Source organism: Lutra lutra, chromosome 14 (assembly GCF_902655055.1).
Source record: "Lutra lutra chromosome 14, mLutLut1.2, whole genome shotgun sequence".
Classification (NCBI taxonomy): Eukaryota; Metazoa; Chordata; class Mammalia; order Carnivora; family Mustelidae; genus Lutra; species Lutra lutra.
The window spans coordinates 34,122,418-34,149,814 of record NC_062291.1 but is presented as its reverse complement, the minus strand read 5'-3'; the positions used below and the strand labels follow the sequence as shown (position 1 = coordinate 34,149,814).

At 38.5% G+C, this 27,397-nt stretch overlaps 1 protein-coding gene across 3 annotated transcripts in view; it reads left to right on the top strand.

Annotated features, from left to right (window-relative positions):
- Positions 1-27,397, top strand: part of ASCC1 (activating signal cointegrator 1 complex subunit 1) — a 101,182-nt gene that overhangs the window by 15,765 nt on the left and 58,020 nt on the right. For all 3 annotated transcript variants that reach the window (XM_047703231.1, XM_047703230.1, XM_047703229.1), the window contains exons 5-6: positions 211-389; positions 24,887-25,023. In XM_047703231.1, coding sequence (XP_047559187.1) covers positions 211-389; positions 24,887-25,023 — 316 coding nt within the window. The remainder of the gene's footprint in view (positions 1-210; positions 390-24,886; positions 25,024-27,397) is intronic.

Genomic DNA, 27,397 nt, shown 5'->3' with positions numbered 1-27,397 from the left:
AGGATATTCTGTTTTTAAACTTTATTCTGCTTAGATTGAATTCTTTAGTAATTTTCTTACCCTTGGTACTGTTCCGTGTTCAGAAATTATGTACACATTCAGGACTGTTTGAGCTTTGCAGAGATGACAGAATTAAGGTCACTCATCTTATGGGCATTGGATGGTCATGTTAAACATCCCTCCCTTTTTTTTTCTTTTTTTTGCTTGCAGTAATCACTGGCCAGCATCGAAGTGGTGTTATTTCAGCTCGAACTCGGATTGATGTTCTTTTGCTCACTTTTAGAAGAAAGCAACCCTTCACTCATTTCCTTGCCTTTTTCCTCAATGAAGTTGAGGTTCAGGAGCGATTCCTAAAGTTCCAGGAGGAAGTACTGGAGAAGTGCTCCATGGTAAGCAGCAAACCAAACAAGAAGTTAAAACGTAAAGAAAAAGTACAAAAACTGGTGGTTCATAATTCAAACAGTAGAAAGATACATATTTCTCCCACCGAAAAAGGTAACCATTTCTGTAGCCTTCTTCTGATTCTGAACTGAAAAAAAAAAGTATTGACATATTGGCACATAAGCCTCTATACATTATGGAAATATTCTTTAAAAATTTCAAGACATACAAGTAGTATCTCAGTACTTGCAGGTGGCAGTGTTCATGAGATGCCTTTATCTGTAGATCTTCTGCCTTGGGCGGTAATGGCTTATTTGGGGTTAGGAACTAGAAGAAATTTGCGCATAGAATTGTCATTTGTTTGTGACCAGGATAACAGCAGATAATCTAGATTATAAAACAAGATGTTTTGTTTTGTTTTTTTAAAGATTTATTTATTTGGGAGAGAGAGCACAAGCAGCGGGAGAGGGAGAGGGAGAGGGAGAATCAGATTCTCTGATGAGTGGGGAGCCCGATGTGGGGTTTGATCCCAGGAGCCTGAGATCATATCCTGAGCTGAAGTCAGATGCCTAACTGGCTGAGCTACCCAGGTTCCCCCTAGAAAACAAGTTTGAAAACTCCTCTTGGGGATAATTTTGGTAGATTTAAAGAGACATTGATTTTAAAACATTTATGAACATAACATACATTTTTTTGTTGTTTTTCTTCTTTTAATAAATGTTTTTCATAGAAAGTTTTAGAAAATAAAGAAAAGATGAATAAAAGTCACCCCTAATCTCACCACTGAGAAATAATATTGTGGCACATGCATAGATGTTTAAAAAAATAGAGTTTGGCTTATATATGCTTTTATATCCTGCTTTCTTTGAAATTTTGCATTATACCATGATCATTGTTTTGTCATTGAACAAAAATCTTTCCTTTTGCTTTGGAGACAAGAAGGGAGTTACAGCAGTGATGACTAAAATAATATAATCTTATTTCGATGACAGTTCAGATAACTTGATTTTTAATGGCAACTTAGTATTCTAGTATATGGATGTATAGTGGTGTGTGGTTTGAAGTGATAGGGTTTGGAGTCAACAGCCAAGAAAGTATTCTTGAGACATTGTGGGTGCAAAAATGTGGTTTTATGAAAGCACGGGGACAGCATCCATGTGCAGAAAGAGCTGCAGTGGAGTCATGAGGAAAGGTTGATTATATACTTTCAAGTTGGGAGGGGGTTAGGGATAGCATAAGTTTCTAAGGAATTTTGGGAGCAAGGTTTCTAGGACCTCAAGGGGTAGCTGTTAGAAAAAGGTCATTTATTACTGTCTAGTAAAAACCCTAGTCATGAGACCCTTTAGAAGTATATCAGTGGGCTATAAGCTTGTGGGATGATTACTAACATATATCTTGGGGGATAGAGATAAAGGAAGTTTCTAAAGGAATTTTTTTTTTAAAGATTTTATTTATTTGTCAGAGAGACAGAGAGAGTACAGGCAGGCAGAGTGGCAGGCAGAGGCAGAGGGAGAAGCAAGCTCCCCACGGAGCAAGGAGCCTGATGTGGGACTCCATCCCAGGACACTGGGATCATGACCTGAGCTGAAGGCAGCCGCTTAACCAACTGAGCCACCCAGGCATCCCTCTAAAGGAATTTTTATGTGTTAAAGTAGATTTACAAGATCCTCGGGGGTTGGGATAATGTTAAGCTAAGATTGCCTTTTGCCCTTATAAAGTATTAAATCCAGGCAGCCAAGTTCCTAAGGGAATGTCACTCTGCCTGTTTGAAGGATTTGTCAATGGTCTGTAAGAAGTAAGGAAATTTAATTTTTCTTTTGCCTTTGCTTCCCACATCATATTAGAATAATTAATTTTATCTTTTTAAAGTATTTGTTTTTCATTATTATAAGTAATGATGTTATGACTCTTCTGTGTATATTTTTCTGCACTAGTCTGGTTAATTTCTTAGCAAATTCCTGAAATGGAAAAAGAGTATGTGTGTGTGAGTTGAGGGTTTTGATATATTTTCCAAATTACCTTCAGGAAATGTTATAACACTTAACATATCAGACTATAGTTTTTTGGGGGGTTCCTTTTCCCACCCTTGCCAGTATTAGTGTTATTATTCTTTTAAGGTTTTTTATTTTCATTTTGTTTTGTTTTTATAATGCAGTTGCTAAAAAATATTAGCTCATTTTTTGATTGTCCATTTATTTGATTATTGGTGAGATAAGACTTTTTCATAGTTCAATTCTTGTTTCTTCATGTCTTGGCCCATTTTAAAAATTTTTTCATTGTTCATTTTTTTAAATTTATTTGTAAGAGCTTCATGTATATTTAGAGGATCAGTATTACTTCATAATTTATATTTAACTTTTTAGTTTATTTGGAATGTGTTTTGATATATAACAAGAGGTAAGGTTGTAACTTTCTTTAGCCCCTATTTAGTTAACCAGTTATCTGCAGAAGAATTAAAGAATTTTACCTTAAAAATTATCGTGCAGTAAAATGGACTTTGGGGATGAGTTTAGTTTTTTTTAATGTTTTATTTTTAAGTGATCTTAAAAATAAAGGGTGGGGCTTGAACTCATAACCCTGAGATCAAGAGTTGCATGCTGTACCAACTGAGCCAGCCCGGTGCCCCATGGGATGTGTATAGATTTTTGTAAGCAACTACTACAGTAGGATAGAGAATAGTTTGACCACCCCACAAGACTGCCTCATGCTGTCCCTCTATGGTAACCTCTGCCCCACCCCAGACCGTGGCAATCATTGATCTCTTCGTGGTGACTACAGTTTTGTCTTTCTGAGAATGTCCTATGAATGGAATCGTGTAGTAGGTAATCTTTTGAAACTGGCTTCTTTTATTCAGCATCATGCCTTTGAGATTCAGCCAAGTTGTTGTGTCTATCAGTAGTGTATTCCTTTTTGTTGCTGAGTAGTAGCACTGTTTTGATGCACCTCAGTTTGTTTGGGCATCCACCCAAAGGAGGACTTTTGGGTTGTTTCCAGTTTGGGCCAGTTATGAATAGAATTGGTGTAAACATTTATGTATATATTTTTATGTGAAGATAATTTTCCTCTTTTTTTTTTTTTTAAGATTTTATTTATTCATTTGACAGAGAGAAACACAGCAAGAGAGTGAACACAAGCAGGGGGAGTGGGAGAGGGAGAAACAGGCTTCTTGCTGAGCAGGGAGCCCAATGTAGGGCTTGATCCCAGGACCTTGGAATCAGGACCCGAGCTGAAGGCAGCCGCTTAACAGACTGAGCCACCCAGGTGCCCCATAATTTCCCCTTCTTTAAAGTAAATACTCTGGGGGCACCTGGGTGGCTCAGTCCGTTAAGGGGCTACCTTCAGCTCAGGTCATGATCCCAGGGTCCTGGGAATGGGCCCCGCATCGGGCTCCTTGCTCTGTGGGGAGCCTGCTTCTCCCTCCTCCTCTGCCTGCAGCTCTTCATTTTTATGCATATGGAAGTCCATCCATGCTGTTTTCTCTCAATCATGTAATAAAGAGAGAGATAAAAACATACGGAATGAAATAGAATAGTAGTTAATATCTTTGGTTCTCAGAAACAGATGAACCTGGGTATGATTGTGGGTTCCTCAGTCTGTGTAGATTCGGGCAAGTGAACCTCTCCAGATTTTATTTATTTATTTATTTTTAGTATGCTCCACTCCCAGCGTGGAGCCCAACACGGGGCTTGAACTCAGAATCCTGAGATCAAGACCTGAGCAGAGATCAAGAGTCAGATACTTAACCAGCGGATCCACCCAGGTACCCCTCAGGCTGGGTCTTAAGTGTTAGAATATAGTGAAATATAGATACACAGATATAGAAGTATTAGAATCCAAGTACTTTTGTGGGGTCGGGAATGAGAATTGATAAAAATGATTATTTAAGTAGGAGACTACAGCATGGCATAAAGTATAAAGAAGTTGAGTCATTGTGTTGTACACCTGAGACTGATGTAACATTGTGTGTCAACTCTACTCAAATTAAAAAAAAAATTTTTTTCAAAGGAGGTTACAAAGGTGAGTAGATTCAGACTGGAAAGTATGGATAGGCAGCATAGAATTATATAACCCATTTTTTTTTTTTAAGATTTTATTTATTTGACAGAGAGAGAGAGAGAGAGAGAGACATCACAAGTAGGCAGAGGCAGGCAGAGAGAGAGGTGGGAGGAAGCAGGCTTCCCGCAGAGCAGAGAGCCCGATGCGGGGCTCGATCCCAGGACCCTGGGATCACGACCTGAGCCGAAGGCAGAGGCCCTAACCCACTGAGCCACCCAGGCGCCCCTATATAACCCATTTTTAAGTGACTAACTTGCATTTCTGTGCTTGAACTAAGGTACATCTGTAAGTCAAATGCCATATAGATAGATAGATAGATAGTAAGCCATCAGAGTATTTTTTTTTCTCTTAGCACTTCATAGCAAGATGATTTCATTTTCAGTGGAGGGTGGGGTAGGAGTAGATCAGGAACACTTAAGTTTCAATATGGGCTGGTAAATTTGGGGCTGGGGTGCTGGTAAGTTTTGAAATTATTTTACCTTGTAAATAACCAACTTATTGAAGCTCTGTAGTTATATATTTTTAGAAATGTTACAAATATTTGGCATGTGACAAGCAGCTTGTAATAAGTTAGCTTTTTTTCCGTGTGTGTGTATGTGTGTGTACACTTTTCTCACCTTTCTTTTGCTCCTGACTTGGGCTGATGGGGAACAAATATTGGAGAAAGATTACTTTAACTCAGCTGGAATGAGATTGGCTCATTCACTATGAATGTCATGCTGACCTTTATCAGTCCAGAGTACTTCCTTCCTATTTTCAGAGACTCCATAGTGACATTGCTTCCTTCCTGCTTTTAAATCACATTCTCATAACAGCAGGGGAATAAGCACAGCATAAAAGAGTAATTAAGTATTAAGAGACCATTATCTGCCTATTCCATGGAAGAAATTTTGAGTGAATTTCATTTTTATATTAGAACAACAGGCAGAGATGGCTATAAAAGCCTTTAGGCATTTTCCACTCTGCATTTATTACCCCTACGTAGGTGAGTTCCCTTCTAGTACCTTTTTTTTTTTTTTTTTTTTTAAGATTGTATTTTTAGGTAATCTCTGCACCCAACATGGGGCTCGAATTTACAACCTCATGGTCAGGAGTTGCATGTTTTACCAGCTGAGCCAGCCAGGTGCCGCACCCCTCACCCACTTCTAGTAGCTTTGAAGGGCATATACCTGTTCATTGAGATAAGAGTTGTTTCATGATAGACTGTGGCATTCAGTCTTGTTTTGGTTTCTCTGATGCTCATTTGATATCTCTGATCATTTCTTCATGTCTAAAATAAGAATGGGCTCAACATTCTCCTGTTTATAGGAAAAGGATGACACCGGTTGCTATAAATTTGGCTTATAGATTTTTAGAGTTTACATATGTATTTGTTACATACATTTATTTAAAATAAAGTTTGTCATACATGGTGTTTTGTAACAACTTTTTGATTTAACATGTTGCACATAAATACATAGAATTACTATTTTAAAGATTTTATTTATTTATTTATTTGAGAGCGAGCAAGTGCAGGCTGGGGAAGGAGAAGTGGGAAGGAACAGAGAGGAGGGAAAGGGAGGGGGAAAGAATCTCAAGCAGATTCTGCACTGAGTGCAGATCCCGACTCAGGGCTCTATCCCACAACCCTTAGATTGCAACCCCAGCTAAAACTAAGAATTGATCTGACAACCGACTGAGCCACCCAGGTGCCCTAATTACTATTTTAAATTGCTGTAAAGTATTCTATGAATGTACCCTAACATTTAAAAAATTATTTATTAATTTTTAGGGAGAGATATACACGGATGAGTGGGAGGGACAGAGGAAGAGGGTGAAAAAATCTCAGGCAGATCCACACTGAGCGTGAGCCCGACATAGAGCTCAGTCTCATAACCCTGAGATCACCACCTGAGCCAAATCCAAGAGTTGGGTGCTCAACCAACTGCACCACCCAGGTGTCTCAGTACCCTAACTTATTTAATCAGTCCTCTATTAATGGACCATTAAAGGAAATTACTTCTATTAATAATGCTGTAATAAGGGGCACTTGGGTGGCTCAGTGGGTTAAGCCTCTGCCTTTGGCTCAGATCATGGTCTCAGGGTCCTGAGATCGAACCCCTCATTGGGCTCTCTGCTCAGCAGGGAGCCTGCTTCCCCCTCTCTCTCTGCCTGCCTTTCTGTCTATTTGTGATTTTTCTCTCTGTCAAATAAATAAATAAAATCTTTAAAAAAATGCTGTAATGAAAATTTTTGTATGTGCATCTTTATGTCCTTGGATTATCATTTCTTTGGTATACATTTTGGGGTAAATTCTTAGAAGTGGACTATGAGGATTAAAGGAATATAAGCTTTAAATTTTTTATTCTATTTTAAAAATCAACTTTTTTGAGTTATAACTTACATACAATATAATGCCCCAGTTATGATGAGTTTTGACAAATATATATAGTAACATTGTAACAGCCATTAAAAACAAGATGTGGAACATTTCTGTCACCCAAAAATGTTCCCTTGTACTTCTCTGCAGTCCCATAATAGTTTTGAGAGTCATTCATGTTGGCATGTTTACAGTAGTTCATTTCTTTTTATTCTGGAGTAGTAGTCCTCTGCATGTGTATACCAAAATTGGTTCATCTATTCAAGTGTTGATGATTATTTGGGTGGCTTCTAGTCTTTGGCTGTAATAAGCAAAACTATTATGATCATTTGTGTAGAAGACTTTGTGTTAAGTATTTTTATTCCTCTTGGGCAAATACTTAGGGGTATAATTGAGAGTATGAGAAATTGTGCCTCTTCCACCACAAATAATGTGTGGGTGTTCAGGTTGCTACCCAGTCTTGTCAGCATTTGGTGGTGTCTGTCTTTAGATTTTGGCCATTCTGGTGGGCATGTTTTAGACCTGTGGGGTTTTTTTTGTTGTTGTTTTTTGTTTTTTCTTTTAATCAAGTATAGTTAACATACAGTGTTACATTAATTTCAGATGTACAGTACAGTAATTCAACAATTCTATATGTTGCTTAGTACTCATCACAGTAAGTGTATTCTTAATCCCCTTCACACATTTTATCCATCCTCCCACCCACCTCCCCTCTGATAACCATTAATTTGTTCTCTGTTGGTAAGAGTCTGTTTTTTTGATTTGTCTCTTTTTTTCCTTTGTTTTGATCCTTAAATTCCACATATGAGTGAAATCATATGGTATTTGTATTTCTCTGACTGGCTTATTTCAGTTAGCCTTGTATTCTCTAGATCCACCCATGTTATTGCAAAAGCCATAATTTCATTTTTTAAGGCTGAGTAATATTCCATTGTATATACATACCACATCTTCTTCATCCATTTATTTACTGATGGACAGTGGGGCTGCTTTCATATTTCAGCTTTCATAAATAATACTGCAGTAAACATAGGGGTTGCATGTATCTTTTCAAATTAGTGTTTTTGTATTCTTTAGGTAAATATCCAGTATTGGAATTACTAGATCATATGGTAGCTCTGTTTTATTATTTGACGAACCTTCATTCTGTTTTCCACAGTGGCTTAACCAGTTTGCATTCCCAACTGCCATGCAGGAGGGCTCATTTTTCTCTACATCCTTGCTAACACTTGTTTCTTGTGTTTCTGATTTTAGCCAGTCTGACCAGTGTGAGGGGGTTTTGGTCATTCTGGTGTTGATTTGCATTTCCTTGATGATGAGTGATGTTGAGCATCTTTTCATGTATCTGTTGGCTAATTGTATGTCTTCTTTGGAGAAATGTCTGTTCATGTTTTCTGCCCATTCTTAATGGGGTTATTTGGTTTTTGGTGTTGAGTTGTATAAATTCTTTATACAACTTTTAAAAAAAGATTTATTTGTGGGGTAGGGAGGAGGAGAAGAGGGAGGGGAAAACAGAGAATCTCAAGCAGACTCCCCACTGACTGTGGAGCCTGACGTGGGGCTCCATCCCATGACCCCGAGATCATGACCTGAGCAGAAATCAGGAGTTGGAACACTTAACAGATGGAGCCATCCAGGTGCCCCTCTTTATATAGTTTTGGATACTAACCCTTTATCAGAGACATCTTTTGCAAATACCTTCTCTCATTCCATAGGTTGTCTTGCTGTGATTTTAAATTTTTTTTTTTAAAGATTTATTTATTTATTTGACAGACAGAAATCACAAGGAGGCAGAGAGGCAGGCAGAGAGAGAGGAGGAAGCAGGCTCCCCGCGGAGCAGAGAGCCCGATGTGGGGCTCGATCCCAGGACCCTGAGATCATGACCTGAGCCGAAGGCAGAGGCTTTAACCCACTGAGCCACCCAGGCGCCCCTTGCTGTGATTTTAATATACATTTTCCTGATGCTTGATCTTGCTGAATATCTTTTTATGTTTATTAGCCATTTTTATATCTGCCTTTGTGACGTGTCTTCAAACTTTTGCCCATTTTTGTTGTTGGTGGTGGTGCTTTAGCTTTTCTCTCTTTTTATTTTATTGTGGTAAAGTGTACATAACATAAAATTTACCATTTTAACTCTTTTTGAGTGTATGCTTTGGTCTATTTTCAAGTGTTTTTTGTTTTCTTACTATTGAATTATAAGAGTGCTTATATAGTGTAGATGCTTGTCCTTTATCAGATACGTGTTTTACGTCTATTTTTTTCTCGATCTGTGGTTTATATTTTCATTTTATTGGTGTTTTTTGAGGAGCAGAAATTTTTAATTTGATGGAGTCCAATTTCTTTTATGGTCTATACTTTTTATGTTGCCTCTGAAAAATCTCTGCCTTTTCAGGGACACCTGTGTGGCTCAGTTGGTTAAGCGTCTGCCTTCCCAGGGTCCTGGTATCGAATTCTGCATCAGGCTTCTTGCTCAGCGGGTAGCCTACTTCTCCCTCTGCCTGCCTCTCTGCCTGCTCGTGCTCTCTCTCTTTCTCTCTCTGACAAATAAATAAATAAAATCTTAAAAAAAAAGAAAAAAAAATCCCTGCCAGGGCACCTAGTGACTCAGTCGGTTAAACCTCTGCCTTCGGCTTAGGTCATGATCCTGGGGTCCTGCATTAGAGCCCCATGTCGGGCTCTCTGCTCAGTGGGGAGTCTGCTTCTCTCTCTCTTTCCCACCTGTGTGTTCTGTCACTGTCTGTCTCTCAAATAAATAAAATCTTAAAAACAACAACAACAACAACAACAAAATCCTTGTCTTTGCTATGATGTCAGAGTTTTCTTCTATAAACAAAGTGTAAAACTTTGTTTTATGTTCTGGTTTTTATGTTTAGGTAAATAGTTCATTTTAAGTTAAATTGTGTGTAGTGAGAGGTAAAGGTTGAGGTTCATTTTTCCCATGTAGATGTCTAGTTCAAGTACCATTTGTTGAAAAGACTGTCCTTTTCCTGTTGGATGGCCTTGATACCTTTGTTGAAAATCAAATGACCTTCTGTCTTTGAGTTTACTATAGCTTTATAACAAGTCTTCTAATTAGATCATGTACCTTGTCCAATTTTGTTCTTTTTCAAGATTGTTTTCTCTAGTTACAATCTTTGGATTTCCATATAAATTTTTTATCCATTTATTTATTTTTTAATTTTTTTGAGTTATTTGCACCCCCAACATGGGGCTCAAACTCAAAAGCCTGAGATCAAGAGTCTCATGCTCTACCAACTGACTCAGCCAGGCACCCTCAATTTCCATATAAATTTTATATTACTTATCTTTTAAAAGATTTATTTATTAGAGAGCATGTTTGCACATGCAGGGGGAGGGGCAGAGGGAGAAGGAGAGAGATTCTTAAGCAGACTCCACACTGAGCCCAGAGCCTAACACTGGGCTGGATCTCAAGACCCTGAGATCATGACCTGAGCTGAAACAAAGAATTAGATTCTGAACTGACTGTGCTACTCAGGTGCCCCTCCATATAAATTTTAGAATTATCTGTTAATGCTACAAAATGCCTGTTGGGATTTTGATCCGAATTGTGTTGAATATATAGATCAATTTGGGGACAATTAATATTTTTTTTTTTTTTTAAAGATTTTATTTATTTATTTGACAGAGAGAGATCACAAGTAGACAGAGAGGCAGGCAGAGAGAGAGAGAGGGAAGCAGGCTCCCTGCTGAGCAGAGAGCCCGATGCGGGACTCGATCCCAGGACCCTGAGATCATGACCTGAGCTGAAGGCAGCGGCTTAACCCACTGAGCCACCCAGGCGCCCCATGGGGACAATTAATATTTTAACAGTATTGAGTCTTCTAGTCCATAAGCATGGTATATATTTATTGTTTAGGTCATCGTTAATTTCACTTAGTAATATTTTATGGTTTTTATTGGATAGTTTCACATATATCTTGTTAAATTTTATTTCTAATTTTTGTTTTTTGATGCTATTATAAATAAGAAACTGCCTCTTAATTTCATTTTCTTTTTTTTTTTTTAAGATTTTATTTTATTTGACAGAGAGATCACAAGTAGGCAGAGCAGCAGGCAGAGAGAGGCACAAGTAGGCAGAGCAGCAGGCAGAGGGAGAGGGGGAAGCAGGCTCCCCGCTGAGCAGAGAGCCCGATGTGGGGCTCAATCCCAGGACCCTGAGATCATGACCTGAGCTGAAGGCAGAGTCTTAGCCCACTGAGCCACCCAGGTGCCCCTTAATTTCATTTTCTAATTTTATGCTACTGTATTAAAATTGTCCTAAGTTTTTCTTTTCTTTTCTTTTCTTTTCTTTTCTTTTCTTTTCTTTTTTTTTTTTTTAGATTTTATTTATTTCTCAGAGGGAGAAGTAGGCTCCCCGCTGAGCAAGGAGCCTGATGTGGGACTCATCCCAGGACGCTGGGATGATGACCTGAGCCAAAGGCAGCCACTTAACTGAGCCACCCAGGCGTCCCCTAAGTTTTTCTTGTTTGTTTTTTTTTTTTTTAAAGATTTTATTTATTTATTTACTTGACAGAGAGAGAGAGAGGGTGAGAAAGAGATCACAAGTAGGCAGAGAGGTAGGCAGACAGAGAGGGAGAAGCAGGCTCCCTGCTGAGCAGAAAGCCAGATGTGGGGCTCAATCCCAGCACCCTGGGATCATGACCTGAGCCAAAGGCAGAGGCTTAACCCACTGAGCCATCCAGGTGCCCCAGTTTTTCATGTTTTGTGATGCTTTTGTAAATGGTTTCTTTTTTTATAAATTATCTTTTATTTATGTTATTATTATTATTTTTAAAGATTTTATTTATTTATTTGAGAGAGAGAGCATGAGTGGGGGCAGGTCAGAGGGAGAAGCATAATCCCTGCGGAGCAGGGAGCCTGATGCGGAACCCGATCCCAGGGCTCTGGGATCATGACCTGAGCCAAAGGCAGATGCTTAAAGACTGAGCAACCCAAGTGCCCCTCCTCTTTTTATCAAGTGCCCTTCCTCTTTTCATAAGGACAGTCATCATACTGGATTAGGGCCCAACTGTATGACCTCATTTTACCTTACTTAAGCTCTTTCAAGGCCCTGTGTTACAATTATAGTCACATTCTGAGTTACTGGGAGTCAGGACTTCAACATATGAATTTTAGGGGGACACAGTTCAGCCCATAACAAATTATCTTGTTGTATCCTTAGAATTTTCTTTTTTTTTTCTTTTTAGATTTATTTATTTATTTATATTTGAGAGAGAGAGAGAGAGAGAGAGAGAAGTGGGGGAGAAGCATACTCCTTGCTGAGCAGAGAGCCCAAAGTGGGGCTTGGTCCTAGGATCCTGAGATCATGATCTTAGCCAAAGGCAGACACTTAATCTACTGAGCCACCCAGGCACCCCTCCTTAGAATTTTCTATGTATCTAATCATATCATCTATGAATAAAGATAGTTTTACTTCTTCTATGTGCCTAGTATTTCTTTTTCTTGACTTACTACATTGGATAGGACCTCTAGTATTGTGCTGAATGGAAAAGGTGAGAGGGGACATTTTTCCTTTGTTCTTTTTTTTTTTTAGATTTTATTTATTTATTTGACAGAGAGAGATCACAAGTAGGTAAGCAAGCAGAGAGAAGGGGGAAGCAGGCTCCCTGCTGAGCAGAGAGCCTATTCCGGGGCTCAGGGCTCAATCTCAGGACCCTGAGACAATGACCTGAGCCAAAGGCAGAGGTTTAACTCACTGAGCCTCTCAGGTGCCCTCTTCCCTTGTTCTTGATCATGGGGGAAAGTAGTCAGTTTTTTATTATTAAGTTTAGTGTAAGCTGTGGTTTTTCATGGATGTCTTTTATGTGGTTGAGGAAATTCCATTCTGTTCCTAGTTTGCTGAGAATTAAAAAAAAAAAAAATCAGGCCTGGATGTTAAACTTTGTCAATTGCTTTTTCAATATGATGAGATCTTTTTTTTTTTTTGGGATTTATATTTTTTCATAGTGTAAATATGCTTACATTAATTGGCTTTTTAATGTTAAACCAGTCTTGCTCCTTAACAGATCTTTTATTTTATTTTTAAAAAGATTTTATTTTTAAATAATCTCTATACACCCAGTGTGAAGTTCAGACTTAAAACCCTGAGATCAAGAGTCTCATGCTCCACCAGGTGCTCTACCATATCTGGTTTTGATGTATTACCACTTGTATGTATTGCTAGATATGATTTACTAGAACTTTGCTAAGGAGTTTTATATCTATGTTCATGAGGAGTGTTCTATTTATTCTTTTGTGATGTCTTCATCTGGTTTTGATGTCAGTGTAAACTGTGTGATTCAAAGCCAGATGACTAAAATGAGCAGGGAGCATTCCCTTCTTTATTTTCTGAGTTTGTATAGGTTTGTGCAGGTATTATTTCCTCCTTAAATGTTGAATAGAATTCCCCAATGATGCTACTTAAATCTGGAGTTTTCTGAAACGGTTTTATTTATTTATTTAAAGATTTTATTTATTTGAGAGAGAGAGAGCATGAGCAGAGGGGAGAGGCAGAGGGAGAGGGAGAAGGAGGCTCCCAGCTGAGCAGAGAGCCCCATGTCGGGCTCCATCCCAGGACCTTGGGATCATGCCATGGGCCGAAGGCAGACAAAACCAACTGAGCCACCCAGGCGCTCCTCTAAGATGGTTTTAAATTATGAATTCAGTTTCTTTCGTCTGATTAGGACTAGTCATGTTCTGTACTTCTTGAGTGTGCTTTGTTAGTTTGTGTCTTTCAAGGGATTTGTCAATTTCATCTTGTTTTTTAACTTTATTGGAATAAAGATGCTCATAATATTTTATTATTCTTTTAATGTCTATAATCTCTGTAGTAATAGTCCCTCTTTAAAGCTGATATTAGGAATTTATGTCATCTCTTTTTTGTTTCTGCTTTGTCTGGCTAGAGGTCTGCCAACTGTATTGGTCCTTGAAAAAATAAAACAGCTTTTGGTTCTACTGATCTTTCTCTGTTGTTTATCCATTTTCTTTTTTTTTTTTTTTAAGATTTTATTTATTTATTTGACCGACAGAGATCACAAGTAGGCAGAGAGGCAGGCAGAGAGAGAGAGTGGGAAGCAGGCTCCCTGTTGACTAGAGAGCCTGATCCCAGGGGCTCGATCCCAGGACCTTGAGATCATGACTTGAGCCAAAGGCAGAGGCTTAACCCACTGAGCCACCCAGGCGCCCCATTTATCCATTTTCATTTTTTTTTTTGTTTTTAAAATTTTAAAAAAATTTTTATTAACATATAATGTATTATTAGGGGTACAGGTACAGGTCTGTGAATCGCCAGGTTTACACACTTCACAGCACTCACCATAGCACATACCCTCACCAGTGTCCATAACCCCACCACCCTCTCCCTGCCCCCCTCCCCCCGGCAACCCTCAGTTTGTTTTGTGAGATTAAGAGTCTCTTATGGTATGTCTCCCTCCTGATACCATCTTGTTTCATTTATTCTTTTCCTACCCCCCAAACTCCCCCACATTGCATCTCTACTTCCTCCTATCAGGGAGATCATATGATAGTTGTCTTTCTCCGATTGACTTATTTTGCTAAGCATAATACCCTCTAGTTCCATTCACGTCATCGCAAATGGCAAGATTTCATTTCTTTTGATGGCTGCATAGTATTCCATTGTGTGTGTGTGTGTGTGTGTGTGTGTGTGTGTGTGTGTGTGTACCATATCTTCTTTATCCATTCATCTGTTGATTATCCATTTTCTATTTCATCAGTTTCTAATTTTATCCTTTTTATCGAACTTATGCATAGCTTTTGGTTTAATTTGCTATTTTTTTCGTTTCTTAATTTAGAAACTTAAAAATCGTTAATAGAAGACTTTTTTCTTTTCTAGTATAAGCACTTAAAGATGTTAATTTCCCTCTATACATTACTCTAGCCGTATCTCCTCAAATTTGATAATGTGTTCTTCCATTTTCATTTAGTTCAAAGTAAATGTGGGTTTTTTTAGTATTTTAGTTAAACTTTTACTTTGAGATAATTATAAATTAACATACAATTGTAAGCATTACTTGACCTTCTTTTACTTACAAGTGTGTTGCTTACTTTTCTACATTTGCAGATTTTCCAGATACCTTTTTGTTACTGATTTCTAATTTAATTCTCTTGATGAGATAACATAATCTGATTCTATTCTTTTGAATGCATTTATGTCTGTTTTCTGTTCTAGAATATAGTCTGTCTTGGTAAATGTTATGTGTACATTTGAGAAAGATGTGTATTCTGATGTTTTGGGGTTGATTGTTCTATAAACATTACGTATAGCATCTAGTTGTTAGTGATCTTTATGTCTTCTATATCCTTATTCATTTTCTATCCTGTTAATTACAGAGAGGGGACTGTTGAAATCTCCAACATGATTATCGACTCATCTCTTTTCCCTTTCACCCCTAATTTTCATTTTTTTTAAAGCATTATTGTGAAGGTCAGATTTTTGATACAGCAGATGACCTTTCTACTTCCAGGTCATGGCCTATCTTTCCTTCACCCTTCCTTGAACTTTTCTTTTATTATTTTAAAATAGTTGGCTTCTTTTCTCTCTTTATTTGGTAGCATGCTTGTCCTTGACCTCACCCTTGACTCTCCAAGGAAACTGTGAATTTACCTTTTAGAAGAGCGTTTTCTGAAATCACCTTCCTTTGTGCTGATCAGTTTATAAGAAATGTTATTTCACTCCAGACATTATCACTATCATCCCTGTGCTTCAGCTCTCTAAGCCTGAGTATTTAATGTAGGATTTAGCTGCCCACAGACATTTGCAAGGTATTTTTCATCTGTGTGATCTGCAGATAAACTGCGCCTTACTTTTTCACTCTTTCCTCTTTTACATTAAGATTAGTGCCTGTGAGTTCAAGAAGTATATTAAAACCCTGTATATCTCTCAGTCATTCTATAGCTGGTAATGCTGCTATAATTCCATTTTATCTCACAGCAGGGTCCAGTAGAAAGCACATCAGTAATGAAAAACAGTAATTCAAAACGGTGTTTGGTGGAGCATTCTGAGGGCTTGTGGCAACAGGGGATTTCTCAGGCTGCCTGGAGAATCTGAATAGGTTATAGCTCCAGAAACTACATAATTCTGCTCACATTGTAGGCTGACACTGGGCAGAAATGACTAATGGATCTAGGTTTTCCCCCTCGATTGGGATTATTTTTCCATTTAGTAGTATTCACTGAAGAAGAAAATTTATATGTAAAAGCTTTCGTGTATAATTTAGGATTCTTCGTATATAAAGGGAGTTGTGGGATCTCTAATTATCTTATGAACTAATTTAGGGGAGATAGAATAGTTGTCCTTGGTTGTAAGAAAAGTTGTAAATTCCTGAGTCCTGCTGTTGGTTAGGAAAGTAAGAAGTGTTTACAAGATTCTTATATTGCACCATTTGGATGGAAACTGTTATTAACGAATATTTATGTTTTATTCATTCATTCACTATTTATTAAATGTCTTCCATTTGCCAGGCTCTGTATTATGTACTAACAGTGGGCTCTATTCTTACGCATGTTGGGACGGGGGGTGGGGAATAGTGTTCTTACAGATACAGTTATGGTAGTGTGAGATAGGTGCCATTAGAAGGGACTGCAGTGGGTACTCACAGAAGAGGTTCTCCAGTGGCTGGAAAAGGGAAGGTGACATATAAGGGAGGTGACACTTGAGCAGAGTCTTAATGGAAGAACAAAAGCTTGTGGCAAGTTTGCAAATTGGGGATGAGCATTCTACATGGGGGAAATGGCGCTTGCAAGGTATGGCAGTGTTCTAGTCTGCTGTGTTCAGGGGAGAGTGCGGAGGTTAAGATTGGAATCTACAAAGTGGGTAGCATAGGGAAGAGAGTGGCAAGGTGAATGGAATCCAGGTGGTAAAAGATCTTGTATGGGTTAAGAATTTTGAGTGTATCTTATAGTCAAGAATTACTAAAGAATTTAATTAGGGACTCATGTGGTTAACTCACATTGTGGAAAAATAATTCTGAAGGCAGCGTGGAGAATGAATTGAGAGTTAAGGAGTCGGGTACCAGAGGCAGATACCAGTTAGAGATAGAGTCTGTTGAAAATAAAGACTAGGATGGGGCGCTTGGGTGGCTCATTGCATTAAAGCCTCTGCTTTCGGCTCAGGTCATGATGCCAGGGTCCTGGGATGGAGCCCCAGATTGGGCTCTCTGTTCCGCAGGGAGCCTGCTTCCTCCTCTCTCTCTCTCTGCCTGCCTCTTTGCCTACTTGTGATCTCTGTCTGCCAAATAAATAAATAAAATCTTAAAAAAAAAAAAGAAAAGAAAGACTAGGAATACCTGGGTGGCTCAGTGGGTTAATCGGCTGCCTTTAGCTCAGGTCACAATCCCAGCATCCTGGGATTGAGCTCTGTATCGGGCTCCCTCCTTATCAGGGAATCTGTTCTCCTTCCCCCTGCTCTTGTGCACTCTCTCTCTTTCTCTCAAATAAATAAATAAAATCTCAAGGAAAAAAAGGATAAATCTGTGGTGTATTATTCAGAAGGGGATGTACTGCAGAAATATTTCAGAGGTCTTCTCTAAGATTGGGATAATAATAGTACTCATCTTTACTGTTGAAATGAAGAGTAAGTGAGTTAATAAATTAAGATATTTAAGCTATGTGCAGAGGATGGCACGTAGCTAGTACTGTATACGTGTTAGCTGTTTCTGTAGTAACAACAAAGATGACAGTAGGGAGATGAGGGAAAGCAGGATATCCAGAAGAAGCTAAGGGTCTGGCTTGAGGAGGTGGTGTACTATTAACCCATTACTGATGTTTGAGTGATCAGTGTCCATCTTTTGGAATAAGTGTCGGTTGGTAGATGGATTGTTAATTAGTGCTTACAACTAACTTACAGAGGAGTACTGACGTTTTTAGAAAAGTAGGTTTAACTCTTCCCTGTTCTCATCAAAGATAAGAGGGATGCATTCTTGTGTGAAGGGGAAATACTCTTTGCTTCTTTTTCATGGGTAAGGCTATTTAGACAGTGCATTCTTTTTTTCTAGTCCCTGTAAAATCTTATGTTTAAATGTTCGTCCTTTGTTTTTAAGAACTTGCACTCTGCTGTAATTATGTCTGTATAGAATTTGTAAGCCAGAAGCATCCAAACTCTGTTTTCTGAAGCTTATTCAACTTAAGATATTTTATTAATAACATATAGAGATTCAAACTCCACTTTTGTGAACATTCTTAAGGAATAATAGAAATGACTCAGCAGAGCCTAATTTAGCTCTTGATGGAGCTTTACAAAGGCAGGGAAGGATGGTATTTGCTTAGAGTGGTACATGGTCACATAAGAAGCAGGAAGCAGGGGAAGCCTATATTTATTCCATACTGGTATGTACCAGAGGCATCACATATGTCTCTTTTAATCCTCAGAACAACTCCAAGAGGGAAATGTCCTTTTTATAGATAATGAAGTTGGAGTTTCTGAACAATTGAGTAACTCATTTCAGGTCACCCTGCTGATAGGTGGCAGAATTAGAATTTGAATATAGGCCTGTCTGGTTGCAGAGCCAAATGCTCTTTTGACCAGTCTGCCTTGTTTGAATAGCTTTCCTGTGTGAATGAGATTTATGTCACTTGTCCAGAAGTGATTTCATGGGATTTGGCCATAAAAAAGGAAAGAAAATATAATGAGCATAGGGAAGTCTCTCAAGTTTATTTCCTCTCTTTCTTTGCTTGGAAGATCAGGAAGTGAATTGGTAGATCCCTCACAAACATCTGTTTCGTACTTAATTATGGGATTTGTGGCAGCATGTAAAAAAATTTGTAGGACCTTTGACTTAGAGATAAACTAGGCCATCTCCCTTATGTCACAGAGGAGGAAACCAGGTCCAGAGAAGTGAAATGGCTTGCCTAATCACAGCTGGTTTGTAACAGAGTTGAAATTAAAACCCTAGACTCTGTATTCCAGGTTTAAAGGCTTTTTTTTTTTTTTTTTAAGATTTTATTTCTTTATTTGACAGAGATCACAAGCAGGCAGAGAGGCAGGCAGAGAGAGAAGAGGAAGCAGGCTCCCTGCTGAGATCATGACCTGAGCTGAAGGCAGCAGCTTAACCCACTGAGCCACCCAGGCACCCCTTAAAGGCTTTTTATAGCTAAATCACAAACCTTTGTTATGCCTGGAGCTCCTAGAAGATGATAACTGTGAATATAATCCGAGGAAGTTTTGGTTTGTTTTGTTTTGTCTCTGGCTCTCAGCATGTACTGTCAAGTCAGAGTGCTTCTGAGTGGTACAGGTCTGGGTTAGATTCCTAGGTGTTCTTATAACTCTTATGTAATGGCACAGAGGCTACCCTTCTGCTAGCTGACAGCTCTGGCGAGTGCACCTGCGTTCTGTCCCATCTGTGTGGAGAGAATGATTGAGTTCTACCTGGGGCTTTAAGGAAGCAGAGAGAATGAATGAATGCGCCATGTGGGCTAATCCATACTTCCCTCTCCTGGCTTTTCCCCCAAGCTTGACATTTTTAGATTTCGCTATTCCTTGTTAATTGTTCATGCTGATAGCCAGCAGTTCTGCCCCAGTGGAGCCCAAATGGTGGATTAAAAGTGCAATCAATGAAGGGCCTGTAAGACCGTGGTGATTGCTAGTGGTAGATCACAGAGCTGCCGTTTGAATGACAGGGGTAAGGTTTTGCACCTGGGACTGCTTAGTTAGGATGCAACTTGGAACTCTGAACACAGCTTAGGCCCTCTCACAAGCTTTCTGGAGAGGTAGCTGGTGCATCATTTTCTCCTTGGATGAGACCTTATTTAACAAATACAGAAACACCTTAGATGTGACTTAGCCATAAAGAAACACTTTTCTTTTTTTATCATCTAGACAAAACTGACCTATAGGGAATTCTGTTACTTGTTGGGTGGAAAGTCACCACCATCAGAATTTTTAGGCGCCAGTCTGGTTTTCCAACCTAATGGAGTAAAATAGTTCTAGCTCCGAGTAATGGTGAATTTGGAGCCGGGCCCAGTGTAATTAAAACCCCTGGAGTAAAGAAATTGCTGTTGGTCTTTCTTCATTTCAGTCAAGAGGCTTGTAGGTGGGAATATGATATATTCTGAGCAAAGAACAGTAGTGGTTCTAGAGATTTATGTCATTGTCTTCAAGATTGTTTGGTTCCACAGTAAATTTAGATAATTCAGTAAGAGAAAAGGCTTTCTTCATAGATGGCATTGCTAAAATTCAGGGTGTTTCTCCATTTATTAAAAGACTGTCCAGTAGGATCACATGTAAGTTATATAACTTCCAATACAGATGAAGACTGAAGGCTTATGACTCAGGGGTCTCCAAAAGAATTCAGTTTGTGTGGCCTTAAGTTATTCCATCTGTTCTTTTTCCTGCTCCTTTGTGTTCTCTGTGTTTTGTTTCCCAGTATTCAGTGTTTTCTTGGCAAGTGAACTCAGGTTGACTGAAGTGATAGGCTCTCAAAGAATAAGGTAAGGAAGAAAAAGAGCTTTCTTTTGCTAGGTAGTAAGACAGTAAATTTGTGTTGTTTTAAACCATGAAATTTGTGGTAATTTGTTACAGCAACAATAGGATGCTAATAATTTTAAACTCATGGAAAAGTTGTAAGACTAAGGATAGCATCCTTTACTCATATTTACCTATTGTTAGTATTTTACTCTGTTTTATCATTCTTCCTCTCTTTTTTCTTTCTTTCTGAACCAGTGTAGAATGCATTGTTTATATCATGGCCTTTTATCCCAGCAATGTGTGAGCAGTTCAGTTTCCCCAGGTCCTTATTGTCTGTCTTTTTGATTATAGTCATTCTGATGGGGCGTGAAGCAATATCTCATTTTGGTTTTGATGTGCATTTCCTTGATGACTAATGATATTAGCATCTTTTCACATGTTTCTTAGTCATTAGTATATCTTCTTTGGTGAAATATCTATTCAGTTTCTTTGGTCATTTTTAAATGGAATTACATATCTTTTTATTGTTGAATTTTAAGAATTTTTATATATTTATATTTATCAGATAAATGATTTGTTGTTTTTGTTTTGTTTTAATTTTAATTCAATTTTATTTTATTTATTTATTATTATTATTATTTTTTTATTTTTTTTAAAAGATTTTTATTTATTTGACAGACAGATCACAAGTAGGCAGAGAGGCAGGCAGAGAGAGAGAGGAGGAGGAGGCAGGCTCCCCACCGAGCAGAGAGCCCGATGTGAGGCTCGATCCCAGGACCTTGGGATCATGACCTGAGCCGAAGGCAGAGGCCTTAACCACTGAGCCACCCAAGCGCCCGTATTTATTATTATTTTTAAAAGGTTTTATTTATTCCTTTGACAGAGATCACAAGTAGGCAGAGAGGCAGGCAGAGAGAGAGGAAGGGAAGCAGGCTCCCTGCTGTGGCCTGACTGCTTGGGTTTGAATTTTGGCTTCATCCCTTTACTAGCAGTGTTAGTTTGGGAAAGTGATTTTATTTCTCTGTGCCTCAGTTTCCTCATCTGTAAAATGGGGATAATATCTCTCTTCATAGGCTGTTTTCTATGTAAAGTGCATAGGAGATGCCTGGAACAGAATAAGGGTAAAAAAAATATTAGCTCTTATTACTAGGGGAGCAATTCTCAACTGTAGTTTGGGATGGAGTTGTGCATATTGGAATCATTTGGGGACTTTTTAACACTTTGCATGCCTTTCTAAAGTGACAGGTTCTGCCGTGGGTTAGAGCAGCTGGGGTGATAAACATTACGCTTAGCCTTCCTTGACACATTTAAAGCTGATTGTTCATTAAAATCACTTTCATTAAATGAGGCAATTTGGGTTGATGTGTAGAATCACAAAACTCTTCATCAGATATAAAAATAGCTCAAGCTCCATTAACACTTAGAAAATGAATAATCTATTAACTCCCATTGCCGAGGCAAAAATTAGGCAGTCTTAGGCAAGCCAAGAACAGAATGTAAGCTATCTGTGTTTGATAGACATATTTCTCTGCCTTTGGGGTGGTTTATTAGCCCAAGAATCAGATTATGGGATCAGAACTTACAATTCAGAGATAGAATTCCTGCTTTGCTCTTGTTGTGGGGAGAAGATTCTCGACTCTTTTTCTTGTCTTCATTTGCAGGGTGAATATAATGAAACTTGAGACCTGTTTACCTTCAAAAGGGATTCATGATCTGACATGGGACTAGTATCAGGATATTTAAAGAATTCATATAACTCAACAATAAAAAAATAGGAAATGGACAAAGAAATTGTATAGCAGTTTCTCCAGAGAGGGTGTCCAGCAAGGACGTGAGAAGATATTCAACATCATAGGTCAACAGGGAAATGCAAATCAAAATACAATGAAATACTATTTCATACCCACTAGGGTGGCTATAATAAAATTTTAAAAGAAAAATGGTAAATGATGGCAAAGGTGGAGAGAAATAGGAACCCTTCTACAGTGCTGCTAAGAATGTAAAACAATTCAGCTGTTGTGGCAAACAGTTTGGTGGTTCCTCAAAAGATTAAGCATTAGAATTACTATATGACCCAGCAGTTCCACTCTTAGGTTTATACCCAAAAGAACTGAAAACATGGTAACACAGAAACTTGTACATGAATGTTTATAGCAGCATTATTCATAATAGCCATAAGATGGAAACAACCCAAATGGCCATTAAGGGATGAATGAATAAACAACTTATGTTATATACATAAAGTGGAATATAATTCAGCTATAAAAAGGAATGAAGTACCAGTACATGGTAAAATTTGAATGAGCTTTGAATACATGCTAAGTGAAAAAAGCCAGACACAGCAGTCATATATTGTATGATTCCTTTTATATACTATATCTGGGATAGGCAAATCCAAAGAGGCGAAAAGCAAATTAGAGGTTACCAGGGGGTGAGTGATTGGGAATGAAGAGTGATTATTTAATGATTATGAAGTGTTTTTATGGGATGAAAAAAAGTTTGGAAACTAAGAAGGGCTGATGGTTGCTCAATATTGTAAATACAGTAAACATCACTAAATTGTACACTTTAGAATGGTTAATTGTGTATTAAGTGAATTTCACTTCAGTTTTTTTAAAAAGGGAGATTTATGAGTATATTTATATTTTTAAAAAAGATGTACTTATTTGACAGAGAGAGAAGGAGTACAAGTAGGCAGAGCAGCAGGGAGAGGAAGAGGGAGAAGCAGGCTCCCCACAGAGCAGGGAGCCCAGTGCAGGGCTCGATCCCAGGACCCTGGGATCATGACCTGAGCTGAAGGGTGACACCTAACTGACTGAGAAAAGGATGACTGTATTCGATGTGGCAACTCCAGTGTCTGGATATCTCTCCAGATTTATTTTTCACTCATCTCTCTGCTTGGGATAATTTATTCTTAACACATAATATTTCACCTGAAAATACTACAGTGTCTGCTAAGATAGAAACAGCGTTTTTGTAGAGAGTATATTGTTCTTTAGGGAATCCCATAAGATTCCCAGTAGCCCAGTTGCTACTGGGCCAACAAAGTTGATAAAGGAGCAAAAGATATTCTTAGAGCCTACATTAGGCATTCTGTTTCTCTTGGGCTTACCATTGTATCAGGCTACCAGTTCCTTCTTAAAAAATTTCTTTTATTGAGGTGAATTTCCCATAACACAAAATTAACCATTTTAAGTTTTTTTTTTTTTAAGATTTTATTTATTTATTTGACAGAGATCACAAGTAGGCAGAGAGGCAGGCAGAGAGAGAGGTGGGGGAAGCAGGCTCCCTGCTGAGCAGAGGGCCTGACACGGGGCTCAATCCCAGGACCCTGAGATCATGACCTGAACCGAAGGCAGAGGCTTTAACCCACTGAGCCACCCAGGCGCCCCCAAATTAACCATTTTAAAGTGAATGATTCAGTGGCATTTATGCATTTAGAGTTGTGCAACTATCAGTGCTGTATTATTCTAAAACATTTTCATCACCCCAAAAGGAAATTCTGTACCCATTAAGCATATCCTAGTCAGAATTTGTTATTTTCTGCTTTTTTTTTATTATAGCCAGCCTAATGGATATGAAATGATACCTTATTGTGGTTTTGATTTGCATTCTTCTAATGAATAGTAAAGTTGAACCATCTTCATGTGCTTCTTGGCCAATTGTATTTTTTCTTTGGAAAAATGTCTACTCAAGTTCATTTTCTTTTTCTTTTTTCTTCTGAGTGTGGAGAGGGGCAGAGGGAGAGAGAGACTCTTTTTTTTTTTTTTTTTAAGATTTTATTTATTTATTTGACAGAGAGAGATCACAAGTAGACGGAGAGGCAGGCAGAGAGAGAGAGAGAGGGAAGCAGGCTTCCTGCTGAGCAGAGAGCCCGATGTGGGACTCGATCCCAGGACCCTGAGATCATGACCTGAGCCGAAGGCAGCGGCTCAACCCACTGAGCCACCCAGGCGCCCGAGAGAGAGACTCTTAAGCAGTCTCCATGCTCAGGATGAAGCCCAAGGTAGGACTTGATCTCATGACCCTGAGATTATGACCTGAGCCGAAATCAAGAGTCAGATGCTTAACTGACTGAGCCACCCAGGCATCCCTCAAGTTCATTTTCTATTTTAAAAATTGGGTTCTTTATTTTCTAGTTGTGGAGTTGTGTTCTTTATATATTATGAATATGCACCCTTATCAGATATATGATTTGCAAATATTTCTGTCATTCTCTAGGTCGTGTTTTTACTTTCTTAATATTCTCATTTGATAGACAAAAGCTTTAAATTTAGGTGAAGTCTCATTTATCTATTTTTGTCTAATGTTACCCACACTTTTGAATTCATATTTAAGAATCCACTGCCAAGTCCAAGATCATGAAGATTTTCCCCTAAGAAATCTCTTTCTTCTATGAGTTTTATTATTTAGGTCACTGATCCATTTTGATTTAATTTTTGTATATGGTATGAGGTGTGGGTCCAACTTCATTCTTTTGCGAGTGGTCATTCAGTTGTCCCAGCACCATTTGTTGAAGAGACTGTTTTTTCTCCATTAAATTGTCTTGGCATCTGGTTGAAAATCAGTAAGTCATAGATATCTGGGCTTATCTCTGAGCTCTAAATTCTATTCCTGCCATTTTCTTTAATGTGGACTGAGTGTTTTTGTTTTTCTGTCTTTGACAACAGGATCATGGGGTTGACAGCACCATTTTCCAGAATCCCAAAAAGCTTCACCTAACCATTGGGATGTTGGTGCTTTTGAGTGAGCAAGAGATCCAGCAGACATGTGAGATGCTACAGCAGTGTAAAGAGGACTTCATTGAGTGAGTGATCTGCAGGAATGGGGAAGGGTGGTCCCCTTGTACTGGCTTCTCTTTGGTATCACAGACTTGTTTTTGCACTTGTTGTCACATGGCAACAAGGTCTGTTGACTCACCCACTTGAACACTTAATATTAGACCATTGTCTGAAAGGGTTAAAATGGGTTTAAAGCATATATTTACAAATTTTTATGGAAAGACTCTACCTTAAATTATACTAATTCAGTAGGCAAATTTTGTTATTAACAGGACATCACATTATTCTCTCCAAAAGGAAATTCTTTTCATTACCTACTGAACAGTATAGAGTACTGTACTAGTTTCTTATGCTGGTGAACACATTACTGCAAGCTGGGTGGCTTAGAACAGTGAAAATTCAGTATCTTATAGTTCTGTGGGGTAGTCTGATATGGGTTTCAGTGGGCTAAAATCAAAGAATCAGCAGGGCTGTGTTCCTTTCTGGGAGCTCAAAGGAAGAGTTCATTTCCTTTCTTTTAAAGCCCATCTTCTAGAGGCCACACCCATATTCTTTGGCTAGTGACCCCCTTCTTCCATCTTCAGCAATAGCAGCTTTCCTTCTCTCTGACCCTTCTGTTACCTCATCTCTGTCTCTGGCCATAGTGGGGACGGTTCACTGCTTTTAAGGACTGGTATTTGATTGAGCCCACCCATATAATCCAGGATAATCCTGCTATCTCAGACTCCTTAACCTTAATCACATCTGCAAAAGTCTGTTTGCCATGTAAGGCAGCATATTTACAAATTCCAGAAAATAAGATGTGAGCCTCCCTGGAGGGCCATTATTCTATTACCACAGTAACTCAAACATTATATAATAAGATTCCTTACAAAGGTCTTCATTGTATTTCAAGACTTTAATTTTCTTTTTAAAATACAGGTAGTTGTGTAAGAATACCAAAAACTGTCTAAGCAGTCTGTTTTGGTTCAGGGAAAACATTGCTATTCTGTGGGCAGACTTGTTATTCTTTTCACTATAAAATTTTAATTTACATGTACATCTGACCTAACAGTTTTATTTTAAAGAATCATCTCTTCCCTACCCTTTGCCCTTTTTCTTTTCTTCTTTTTTTTTTTTTTTTAAGATTCCATTTATTCACTTGACAGAGAGAGATCACAAGTAGACAGAGAGGCAGGCAGAAAGAGGGAGGGAAGCAGGCTCCCCGCTCAGCAGAGAGCCCGATGCGGGACTCCATCCCAGGACCCTGCGATCACGACCCAAGCTGAAGGCAGCGGCCCAACCCACTGAGCCACCCAGGCGCCCCCTTTGCCCTTTTTCTTAAGATTGATGAAGAATAAGAGAAATTTGAAAACTGACTCACTTCAAGAGGTGTTGTTTTTTTTTAATTCAGTTATAATATTCAGGTCCCATACTATTTTAATGTGGCCTTGTAGAAATGGGTCCCCTAGTTCATTGGATAAGACAAGGTAAAAGGATTAAATTTTTTTTCATTTATATGAAACTGTGTAGTATAATGACTTCTATGTGGGCCAGTTCTCCTTTTCCTTTGTTTTGAAGGCAAGATAATTTTCTTTTTTTTTTTTTTAAGATTTTATTTATTTATTCGTCAGAGAGAGAGAGAGAGAGAGAGAGAGCGCACAGGCAGACAGAGTGGCAGGCAGAGGCAGAGGGAGAAGCAGGCTCCCCACAGAACAAGGAGCCTGATGCGGGACTCGATCCCAGGACGCTGGGATCATGACCGGAGCCGAAGGCAGCGGCTTAACCAACTGAGCCACCCAGGCGTCCCGCAAGATAATTTTCTTGAGCAAAATCATAAGCTGATTGGGTTTGCAATCTGCAAAGAATACTTCTTTGTCTTGATCTTTGCTTACTGATGGACATAACCGTTTCTCTCCTAACCTATCTTAACCTAAAATTCAAAATTCAAATACAAAGTATTTGTAATTAAGTATTTATAACTTCCTTGCCTAAGATAAAGCTTTATGCTTTACCTTACAAAGTGGAGCGATGTTACCTGATTTAAGCATTAGTCCTGATTAACTTTTTTGTTAAATGAAACTGAAATGAAACTACATTTTCTTGGCTGCTATTAGGATAATTTTGCTAAGAAGAAATTTAAAGGTAGATATTTGTTTAGGAAGGTGTTTATTTTTTACCTACAAAAATCAGGTCACAGGTTTTTAATCACTGAATCTTTATCCTGAGCTATGGGAGGATTTAGCTGAGTTCCTCCCTTTTATGTCTCTTGGTGCCTTTTGTGACTAAACGCCAAATCTGAGCACTTTAAGCATGTCAGGGTTGGTGTGCATAGGAAATGAAGAGCAGCCTTAATAGTTCCTAAGAATTTTTGACATGACAGGATGAAAACAGTAATTGTAGTTTTTCAAATTCAGCAAA